Source organism: Dendropsophus ebraccatus, chromosome 5 (genome assembly GCF_027789765.1).
Source record: "Dendropsophus ebraccatus isolate aDenEbr1 chromosome 5, aDenEbr1.pat, whole genome shotgun sequence".
In the NCBI taxonomy this organism is placed as follows: Eukaryota; Metazoa; Chordata; class Amphibia; order Anura; family Hylidae; genus Dendropsophus; species Dendropsophus ebraccatus.
The window spans coordinates 63,912,373-63,924,595 of record NC_091458.1 but is presented as its reverse complement, the minus strand read 5'-3'; the positions used below and the strand labels follow the sequence as shown (position 1 = coordinate 63,924,595).

The window sequence follows — 12,223 nt, the reverse complement described above, 5'->3', positions numbered from 1 at the left end:
ATCACGCTTGGCCGTTTGTGGCAGCTAGCTCATGTAAATTGGGATTGTTATTCAGTAGCCGGTTTATGGACACATCTTTTGAAAACGTTATTTCTGTTCAGTCTATACCCAAATGTCCCAACCAAGAACACTGGTCCTGGTCCCTGTAATTGTCTGAGCTGTGTGTTCTTGAAGAGAAGACATGTCACAGTAACAGGAAACGGATGACACTGGGAGTCAATGGGACAGCAGCTGTGGGTGGTTGGGGCAGATGAGTATTGTATGCTTCAAATTTTTACAGCGTCATAGAGATCAGGAATGTCACAGATTTTTGACCAAATAAGCAATTGCTCAAAAATTTGTGGCAATGTTACAAAACATTGACAGATTCCCACCAATATATATTAGTTATATCAATCAGTCCTATAAATATATATCATATTTAATTGGTAATTCAAGCATTCTGTCTTTTGTTTTTTTTTGTTTGTTTTTTTGTTTTGTTCTTTACAGACCCTACGAAGCGGGAAGCTGTGTAGTGGAATTACGGACCTCCCAGCATTATGTATTAATATGGTTCAGGGAAGAAAAAGAGTGCTGCACCTCACACCTATGGCTGATACTAGTGCCCCTAGGCTAAATAAAAAACACATCAGACACTGTGTGGAGTTAGCGTAGGGACCCGTGTGGACCAGAGGACCTGCGCGGTGGTACACGGGGCAATATGGCTTGATCAATTCATATACAGACACTCTGGTGTTGATTTTTAATATAGGCCAAGCGGCATTAGTATCAGCCATAGATGGGATGTGCAGCCGTTCCATTCTCTCCATTATGTATTAATATGATGCTGGGAAAGCTGACAATGTTTCAGTCTTTGCAGGATTTCACTGACACCTCCAAGTGTCTGTCTTAGTGAAGTCCCACAAAGATTTTAACTTTCAGCTCTCCTGGCATCATATTAATACATAATGCCAGGAAGTTGATTATTCCACTGCACCACTTCACGCTCCGTAGGGTACATAAATCACGGAGTCTGTGAATCACCCCCTAAGGCTCTAGAAATTTTCTCATACCTCATTTCCCTATTTTCCCCAAACATCATAAATTTCTGTCTCTTAGGTAAGAAGAATTTGACAATCTCTGGTCTACACCAATAACCTCACTATTTAGGCTCTTTTGACTGTAAAAAGTAATGAGACCCTAATGCATCAATTCCAAGTTGTAGGTGCTGTCTCTTGGACTTTAAATTGGGAGTATTCAGACCAAGAGGCAAGGCTGTTCAGCCATGTTTGCCACACAGACTGGTTTTATGGCTACATTTAACAGTCTGTAGAGCCTAGTTTTATGTTTATGTATTGTCTTCTCTGCACGCTAATTTTGGTTCTATGTAGTTTATGCTGTGTAGGTATTTGGTGAGATCCTTCCTGGCAATGCCTTCCCATTGTTGGAATTTCTGCTGATCTCATCTCTACTTGTTCTTCATAGTCTTTTAGCACATTGATTGTTAGCAAATGTTTGTATTTATTTGTGTTCTATATTTTGCCCTCCTGAAACCATAAACTAGCACTGAAATAATAGAATCAGTGACAGACGTTCAACACGCCAAAGTGGATATGCTATTAGGTGTTAATGTTATTTCTAGATCTGTGATTATCAGTGTGTGTGATGTGTTTTTGTGTTAGTGGCGCCATAGGTGAGTAGCTGCAGTGAAACATAAAATTAGTATTCAACACAGATGTGACCGTATGTGTCAGATTCAGGTGTGCCATACATAGCGATGGTCCTACACTTATCCCTTATCTCCTATTTAACTCTAGAAGTGAATGATACACATAAAACTCTGTTCACATCTTCTTTTTTAGGGCTGTTGGAGATATATCCCAGTAATATTTTGACATATGCCTTTGACGTATGCTGCTGTATAGATATACTGCATAATATAGGCTTTTTTAAAATTTCCTCTTTATAGAGCAGCAATGTAGACCACTACTAAAAGTATTTATATGTATGTGTACTGGGAAAGTGCATGCCAAAATAAAGATGTATGCCTCTTATTGAATACCGATTCTATACTCTAAATTTTGCCCCGGTCCTCTGTTTTTCAGCTGTGCCTTTATTAGGACCCTTGTACACTGCTGTGTTCAGTCTGTGGAACAGAGTCCACATGCTGACCGCACTTCACAGACTGAGCGCATCAATGTAACTAGGACTCGCTATATAATCATAATTATGATGCAGTGAGCTGCCAAATGGCCAGAATAATACCCAGCCTAACAACTTTGTCCACACTGGCTGCTTGGTTGCTTACTATAACTTATTATGATGCAGTAAGGGTATGTGCACACTATGTATCCTGTGTAGTGGTTCAAACTGGTTAATGCAGCTCTGCTAAGATGCTAAACATCTTATATGTGGGGATGCCCATAGTCTGCACACCGCTGATCAGTGACTGACTTATCTTCATGATATTTCATCAGTCTATTTTGTCTGGAAAACCCTTTTAATGTCATGTGCTTTTACATACAAAGACTTATTAGCAGTTATTATTTCTTTTGATTATGGGTCTCTTAGCTTCTGTCTGAGTAGTATGAGACATTGTTGCTTATGAGTTTTCTCCTTCAAAATAAGTGATGTGTATTCTCAGGTAGTAAATATCATTTCTCGTATAAGACTATTAAATCAATTTTGTTCCGTGATGTCATTCACAACTCATTCCTGACATTATGTGTGACTTGCAGCATTCCAGCCGTAATGTTAACTCATTTATTTCACTACTTGATTTGTGCCTCCATAAATAAAAAACAGTATATCTTGGTTGAAGCTGACATGCCTTCCCCGTCCTTGGGTTCATTAGCCCTCCTAAACCTCTGGATTCAGGCTTCTGTACTGCAGATGATCAGATATGCCATAATGTAATCACTCACCTGTCTTGTTGAATAGTGATCATATTTCTTTTCTTTTTTTTTCCCCAATCGTGTCCCAACAGTGCGGAGACGCTAAACAGCAATCTGTTTGGTGCAAAGTTTAATCCTCCCCAAGGAGGTGTGGATTTTGCAGAAGAAGGATCCCCAGGTTGCAATCTCCAGAGCAGTTAGACTAGAGGAGAAAGTGGTGATACAGCAGTAGCGTAGTCAGGAACCGAGCCAAGTGTCAACGGCAGCAGTAATGTGACAGGCCTGAGGACAGGATGGGTCCATGGTCATAAATAAAGGAAAAGATCAGAAAATAGCACTAGAACAACAATCTAATGCAGGAGGTAGGAACTTGGTTAGGAACAATGCCATTATTATGTCACGAAGCCAAAGACACAAAGAGGTACCAGACATAGTCCTGGAGATCGCACTTTAAATTTGTGGAGATGAGGAAAGCTGGGACTATAGGCAATGAGAACAATGCTAAATTGGGCCCAGTAGCAGTGGTGTCCAGTTATTTGGGCAACTGGTGCAGTCCTCAGCAGGAGCAATGGCCGCTTATAGGACGTATCTTAGGAACTGTTTGAGGTGTGTAACAGACTTATGCAGTACTGTGAATTACAGCTTACAAATATGGTAATAATGTCACTAATGTTGGTGCCAACCAAACGAATGCAGCATCCATAAGCTTACACTGTACAATATTTATGAAACCTACGTAATGAGTAAAAATGTGACGATTTTATTTTTTTTTTTTCAAGCCAGCTACTGGGTTGATTGACTATGACCAACTGGAGATGACAGCTCGACTCTTCCGCCCAAAACTCGTCATCGCCGGGACTAGCGCCTATGCAAGACTTATTGATTACGCCCGGATGAGGAAGGTATGCAGAACATATGTCTCTTGTATGAAGGTGCTTTACTTTATAATTGACATTGTACAGTTGTAATGTTATACCTAACCTGTTGCTTTCTATGTATATTATAGTTTTCGTATAACTTTTACGCTATGTTCTCACAACGTAAGTAAATTATTAATCATGGCAGTTTTCATGGCAATGATGAATCCTTTACCTACATTGTGCTGCAGGCTAAGGGAATCCTAGCCGAACTGTATAAACTTAGTATACACTCTGGCCGGGATCCCTAGCGGCACCGCAAAAAACTGACGTGTCCGTTTTCTGCGGCCGCTATTCAATGAATAGCGGCCACAGAGAACCTGTCAGTGCACACAACGGAGGGTGCGGCGGCGAATTCGGATGCGGGTCCGCACAGATGTGCCCGCATCCGAATTCAACAGCAGTGAAGATTATCTATGGAACGTAACGGTCACATCACGGACCGGCCTCCTACGCCATGTGAACATGGCATAAGTGTGAGACCGCAATATCTATATCTCTGGAAAAAGGCAAGCCCACCAGAAGTCTTTTAATCACCATTATTTCCACACTTGTGTCACATATAGCTCCTGCTAATGCAATATTGGTTTTATGGGTTTTTATGTGCATGACCTTTCCAAGATCTTCGGTGTTCTTCTCCTTTTTATTAAGGTTTGTTGCAGTGGATATTATTAATATCCTGAAACAAAAAACAAACATCAGATATCTATCAATGACCATCCCTGCAGCTAAATAATTTCACTGCTGAGTTTATATCATAACATAGTTAAAGCTAACGCATCTCTAACACAAGGTAATATTCTACAACACATTTTAGTATCTCCTCACTAAATCAGTCTAATGAGAACCTAAAAAGACGGTAACACTAAACAACTTATAGATTACGAATCAGTGTTGCCCTTTGTCACAATAATAATAATTATGATTGGATACAATCCATCCACTGGCTTCTCATAGGGGCATCACATGCATATTTGGGGGGAGGACTTCTAATGAACTTCCTCATAGCTTGCGTTAGTGAGGTCATAATTATTGCTGGGTATCACAGATTCAGTGTGTTATAAATTGCTGTAGTAATGTAATGTCTTAAAGGGGTATTCTGGGTAGTTAATTTAATCTTTAAAAGGTTTTATAGAGCAGGAACATATTTAAGAACATATACAGTACTCGTCTGCCCTGATTCTGACTGTGACTGTCCCTTTCTCCCAACTTATTACTGCTCTTCTATCGACACCTAGGAAATGCTCACTCAGCCAGTCATTGGCTGACATGTCTCCATAATAGCTAGTAATTGGCTGAGTGGGCATTTTCTGCCTGTTTGGCACAGATGGAATGGCACTGACAGGTAATTGGAGACACACATGTACGTGTTCTCTAAGTAGTCATGTGAGTGATTGACAGTTCTTTGTCAACATGTCTGTATATAGTGAGAGCTATTAATTATTAGGACCTCCCCTGTGACTATTTTACTTAAAGGACAAGTGCCATGAAAAACTTTTTCCCAGTAATTGAAGCACATTACAATCACCTATCTGCCTCCCTTCCCTGTCTTTTCCCCCCTCCACCCCCCACCAGGAAGTGTCCTGACTCACACAGACCTGATTACTGTCCTCACCGTCACCAAGCTCTTCTCTCAGCTCCTTCTCCTGTTACACTAGCCTCCCCCCTCCCCTGCCTTGTCAGGTGACAGGCTTGCTCAGCTCCCATTGGCTGAACAACTGCAAGCCATAACTTGTCACATCTCACTTGCTTATCTTCCCTCTGACTGACTCCGGCACATAGGCAGCTCCCTCCTCCCCTCCTCCCCTCTCTCCTGCTGCCATGGACTCAGTGAAGGAGTCATGTCACTAGAGAAGATAAGCTGAGCAAGCAGAGTCACCTGACAAGGAGGGGGAGGGGGAGGCTGGTGTAACAGGACCTAGAGCAGCCCTCCTGCTGATGACTCCTCCTCACAAGAAGGAGCTGCCTGGTGACGGTGACGACAGTAATCAGGTCTGTGTGAGTCAGGACACTTCCTGGTGGGGGGTGGAGGGGGGAAAAGACAGGGAAGGGGGGCAGATAGGTGATTGAAGCACATTACAGAGTTATAACTTTCTAATGTGCTTCAATCACTGGGAAAAAGTTTTTCATGGCACTTGTCCTTTAAATGAAAAGTTATCCTGGGATTATTTTCCAGTAAACTATATGTATAAATCTGCTCAGCTCCTCCTGCTCTATAACATGTGGCCTGCAGATTGATTTTCATTTTTCAGCATGACAGCGTTCTTTATTCATCTGAAATATCCCTTTGAGGATACTGCTATTTAAAACCATGACTTTTTATTTTTCCCATTAAGGTAGCCATATGATTTCTTATTTTTCCATATTATGAACATGTATATATGGCGCATTGTGTTAAGTAGAGTGTATTCCTCTGTTTCTTCCTTTGTGGGAAAAACTCTTTGTGATCCTGTTAGTAAGACTGTGCTGATGGTATCTTCAAGCTAATATAGCGTATTTATCAGCAGTGAGTACCTGAGGGACCTGATTCATGCTTGTAGACTGCTGCACTAAGTCTGTGCTAAAATTCTGATCTGAATAAGACGACAGAAGGTGCAGCATCTTGGCTGTGTTAGTCTTTCATTTCCTTCAGACCCTTTGGGTATAAATCATAGGCCAGAAAAAAAGATGTTTAGCTATTTTAAGTAACGTATTGCCAGCCTGGGCACAAAAATCTCTGAGGTTTTAACAGGGAAAACCAGAGAAGTCTCAATCTGAGAACCCCCAGACTACATCTCTCAGAAGACCGAATTAAGACTAAATTGTTATGGAAGCAGAATTGATCTTAATTCTGAAATCAAGGATACTTAGCTAGACAATCCAGTCAGAGCAGAAAGTTTACAAAGTAGCTATAAAGTGCAGAGATCCAGGTATAGTGATCTATTGTATGTGAGGCTAAAAAAACAAAGAGCACTTTTTACAAATAAATATACCGTACATATCGTTGAGAAAATAGATAGTATGTAATTTATAGTGCAAAACCGCCCATAGAATGGAGTCTATGGCACAGGCGGAGGTGCGCGGTCACCAGAGTCCGCAAGTGGGTGCGAACTGTGGAATCTGTGATGTTTTTTTCGTCGCAATTCCATAGTGTGCACGTACCCTTAAAGAGAAACTGTTAGCTGTAGTTCAAGTTCCAAATTACTGACACTGTTAGGACTAGAGATGAGCGAACCTCGAGCATGCTCGAGTCGATCCGAACCCGAACTTTCGGCATTTGATTAACGGTGGCTGCTGAAGTTGGATAAAGCCCTAAGGCTATGTGGAAATCATGGATATAGTCATTGGCTGTATCCATGTTTTCCAGACAACCTTAGAGCTTTATCCAAGTTCTGCAGCCCCAGCTAATCAAATGCCAAACGTTGGGGTTCTGATCGACTAGAACCCGAACCCGGTTCGCTCATCTCTAGTTGGGATCCATTCACACTGCGGAATCGGCACTGAAATTCCGTGCAGAACCCCCACGCACGGATTCCTTTCTGCTCGCGTGCAGCTGACACATTCCCTTCTAAGAATTGCAGCTGACAGATTTCCTTCTAAGGGCCTACTTCATTGTTGCTCAAGTATACATCTAAGATGTATAGCGGTGGCATCAATAATCCATTCTTCTATATAAGCCATAGCAACATGTATGAACATTGGCAGCCATATAAATGTTCTCGTACTGCACATTATCTTGACCACATACAGATGCTTTCAGAAATAAGGTAAGATGATAATAAGGCAGATCTTTCATGACCTCTTCTTGCTTACAGATATGTGATGAGGTGAAGGCTTACCTACTGGCTGATATGGCACACATCAGTGGTCTTGTAGCAGCAGGGGTTATTCCATCTCCCTTTGATCATGCCGATGTGGTCACCACAACAACTCACAAGACTCTACGAGGAGCCAGGTAAAAGTGAATTACATGTCTTTAGAATCAAGCATATAAAATTTAAGATATAGTGCACTGGCAAAGTTAAGTGGTGGTGTTAAAGTGATCTTCAGGTTTCTATAATAGTTTATGGTGCGTTCACACCTACAGGATCTGCAGCTGATTTTCTGCAGCAGATTTCATTTAAATAACTGAACACAGCATCAAATCTGCTGCACTTCTGCTGCAGATCCTGTAGGTGTGAACGCACCCTTACATTACATTCTTACAGTGCCCTGAATGCTTGTTCCTCCTAGACCAGTGCTTCTCAAACTGTAAGGCGAGCCTCACCAATGAGGCGCCCCCTAGTTGTTGGTGAGGCGCAGCTGAGGTGTCAGTATTCACAAAAGTGACTATAAGCTGCACAGTTCTTTCCCTAACCATCTCTGGTTAAGGAACATTATTGACTCATTTTGTGCTTATTTAATGTTATAAAGAGTTTAGAAGACAAATGAAGGGTAGACTGAGCAATAGTTTTTTTTTTAATCTTTGCATAGACTTCCATCACAGATGGTGAGGCCCAGCATCCTCTTGGTCAGTCTGAGGCTCAGGCATCATTTAATCTATTAGGTGAGGCTCCAATAGAAAAAGTTTGAGAAGCACTGTCCTAGACCATCTGACTTATGCTCAGTCTTCACATAATGGTTGTGAAATAGTAAGTCTATTTGTGTTGTATTCTTTAGTCAGTATTTCTAAGAAAATGGGCATTTTTCATTTGCTTTTTTTATCTGGTAAACAGAGTCAAAATAAGGCATTAACAATCTCACATGGCACAACATGAGCCCTAAGAGTAATGTAAGTTGTGCCCCTTACAAATGACCATTCAAGGAAAAGTGCAGGAATGTAGAACATTGTACTTTTTCTCTGTGAGATGCAAGTTAGTGTTAACAACCCCTTTCGCTAGCACTACTTAAGTAGTATTATTTTTCCAATGACACTGTATCAATAGCTATAAGCAAAGTAGCTCTCCTCCTGAAGCTAAAGACCTGGCTCTCTAGTGGCAGCTGTTAGAGAGCTTCTCTGTGAGGCAATACTCGACCCCTTACAAAGCCTTGAAACATTACTAATTTTATGTTGTTGTTGTTGTTGTTGTTGTTGTTGTTGTTGTTGTTGTTGTTGTTGTTGTTGTTATTTATAATAATAATAATAATAATCATCCAAACCATAATCTACCATCTGTAGACAACTGGAGGGAGATTCTGGTTTGGCTGCAATACTTGGTTATATTTGAAAGCTGTTAGGGCTTATTCCCATGTTCAGTAAAACACAGAACCTATGGACTTGTAGGTGCTCTAGTGGACTCTATCCCTGCCTGGCATCATGTATCAATATGATGCCGTGAGCGGTAAAAGTGTTTGAATCTTTGCTGCAGTGTAATAAAACAGTGGCATGGCTGCCATATTACAGTGCCACTGTGAAGCAGACTTAGAAATCTACCTGCTCTAGTAGATTTGTAGCATAACTTATGCTAAATATAGTGTAAGCAAAGTACAACACAGTTTTGTGCTGGATATTTCTTGTGGGAAAAATAATTTTCATGCAATGGTAAACTGGCATATCACTTTAATAAATTCTACCCTTTGTCATGCTGAAAGGTATACCCAGTGTAACCCATACAATAAAATGCTTTCACCATAGACACTTTGTGAGCCTGTGCTGCTGGAACATTATAAACCAGTAAGGATGTGCCCAGAAACACCCAATAGACTTGGCATAACCAGATTATCCAATAAACCGCAGTACTTCTTTTACAGTCCTTTTTTGAAAGCCATTTAATAAAAAAGGCACTTATCACCTTGTTGCTTTGTATAGAAAAAAAATAAAGAACCTATTGTTACCTTGCCACACAGCCCCTGGGTCCTTCTTCAGGCGACTCTGGACCGCCTGCTGAACGTTTCCGCCGCCGCTTCCGTCCCTGACTCATCTGGTCAGTGACAGCCCACTCTACTGATCAATGACTGAAGCGGGCTGTCACTACCAAGTCAAGTAGGTTTCAGAAGTGGCACAGGGGGCCCGGAGACAGCACAGTCGGTCGCACCGCATTCACTCTTGCCCAACCCTGGGCTTTTGCCTTTAACCTCTTCTGGGGATTCTACCCTGGAGTAAAGAGTGGATTGCCATCTATGCACAGAATCTCAGTGTGTAAAATCATGTGGGGAATCTTGCACTGGCCCTTTTGTAATCTATCAACGTGACCTTAAAGGGAACCAATCACACAAAAATTGGCTATAAAGCTAAGGAAACTTGGCTGATCTACCAGCACGCTTCCTAACCATCCCCCTGTCCCCTCCGTCCCATGAACATAGAGCCCGCAAAGTTAGTTTATTAGTCTCCCGGGCTCTATGCAAATTACCATCTAAGCAGTCACGGTGGGCGGGTGGCTTCTTCAAGTAGTCACGGTGGGCGGGTGGCTTCTTCAAGTAGTCACTGTCCTGGGCTGGCTCCGGCGCTGTTATCACGCCCCTCTGGGCGTGTGTAGAAAGCGCCGCATGGTGACGTCATTAGGGGGGCATTGCACATCGGCCTGGCCTGTCTTTACTAAGCTGCGCATGCGCAGTACTGTGGGTGAAGCCGCTGCTGTACTACGCAGCGCAGGCGAAGTACCGCAGCGTCTTCTCCGGCTGCACTGCGCATGCGCAGCTTAGTAAAGGCGTCGGCAAGGCATAGAGCCCGGTAGACTAATAAACTAACTTTGCGGGCTGTATGTTCATGGGACGGGGGGACAGGGGGATGGTTAGGAAGCGTGCTGGCTGATCTACCAGCATGTTTCCTTAGCTTTTATAGCCAATTTTTGTGTGATTGGTTCCCTTTTAAAGGACAACTCCGGTGAAAAGCTTTTTCCCAGTAATTGAAACACATTACAAAGTTATATAACTTTGTAAAATGCTTCAATGACCTATCTGCCCCCCTTCCCTATCTTTTTCCCCCTCATCCCCCCACCAGGAAGTGAAGTGAGCTCATTCTTACCTAATGACTGTTGACCCCAGGCTGCTCTGTGGCAGCCATTTTGTGACCATGACATCATCAAGAGGAAAACTGGTCTAAGCCTTGTTAGGCCAGCCTCCCTTTGTCAAATGACTCAGGTTGCTCAGCTCTGATTGGCTGAGCAAGCCGTAATCCATCTAACAGTTCTAAAGAGTCAGTTAGACATCACAGGAGACAAAGTGCATCATGGGACAGCCCAAACCTTGAAGTGAAGAAAAAATGAAGACACCAACTGGAGCTTCAGTTCAGTTTATTTCTTTTTTTTTTTTTTTTACAATCAGCGCCTGAGTTGTCCTTTTTAAAAGAGAGAAAATCACTAGATAGTGTCACTTCTTGGAGCACACCTAAAAATTATTTTTAGAATTTTGAATCGAAATGCAAACCTTTAGAGCATAACAAGTCAGTAGCATTCCCATCCTTGAGCTTGGGTGCAGGACACTAGATAACTGGGCATGTAAGGCTTCTCATGGGATAAGGATATATTTAGTTTTATATAGTCAGCTGGATCATCATCATCTCTCATGGAAGTCAATAGCAGTTCTCGCACCTATTCTCTGTATTTTTCTATGGCGAGCCACTAGTATATGTATTTTTATTTAATTGCAGTCTTATAACAAGAGTGGATTCTAATAATAACAGGTAGCAGTATATTGCCGTCAGCTGTGTGCTGCCCGGTAGTTTCAGTTATTATAATGTCTGCGCAGTGGTGAGAACACTGCCAGCATTTCTTCATGCTGCTCTCTTCACCTTCCAATCAAAGCAATTAACAAACAGGGACCCGGCTCACGTACATCACTGCCCTCACCTCCCCTGCTTGCTCCCGATCTGCAGAGTTTTTTCTTTTTTTGTATTATTTTTTGCCACCTCTTCTGCTTCCGTCAGTTTCACACCCTGGAGTTGAGCGTGAAGCAGGAAACACTGTGAAACTGAGCAGCAGGACTCCTTAATCCTCACGCTGGGCTTCATTCACCCTTTCTCTGCTCCAGAGATCTTATGGATGCAACCCACTGCTTTTACAAAATGCCTTATGTCTGAAAAGTGAAGAGCCGCAGCGAAAATGTTTACGGTCTTATATATAGAGTGCATTGCATTGGTGGTCAAAGCCTTCTCTTATCATTGTCTGACGTAAAATGAACCTGGGGTCAGGTCCTATTTTTGCAATTTTATTATTGATCTAAATCAGGGGTGGGGAACCTTCGGCCCTCCAGCTGTTGCAAACCTACAATTCCCATCATGCCTTGACAGCCGAAGCTATGCTTTGGCTGTCCAGGCCTGATGGAAATTGTAGTTTTGCAACAGCTGGAGGGCTGAAGTTTCCCCATCCCTGATCTAAATAATATGTAGGTAGTAAAATGGGGCCTCTTTGTGTTATATTATAAAGTGACTGGCTGTACATGCTTTCACTTGTCATTAGGCTCCTGTAGATCTTTCTTTTAACTTAAAGCCTTTATTATGAAGCCTGAAAAAAAAAATCAAAAGAATATACCAGCACA

General features: G+C 42.1%; 1 protein-coding gene across 1 annotated transcript in view; it reads left to right on the top strand.

Annotated features, from left to right (window-relative positions):
- SHMT2 (serine hydroxymethyltransferase 2) overlaps positions 1 to 12,223 on the top strand; it is a 52,067-nt gene that overhangs the window by 22,676 nt on the left and 17,168 nt on the right. The window contains exons 6-7 of the mRNA XM_069972277.1: positions 3,653 to 3,775; positions 7,585 to 7,724. Coding sequence (XP_069828378.1) covers positions 3,653 to 3,775; positions 7,585 to 7,724 — 263 coding nt within the window. The remainder of the gene's footprint in view (positions 1 to 3,652; positions 3,776 to 7,584; positions 7,725 to 12,223) is intronic.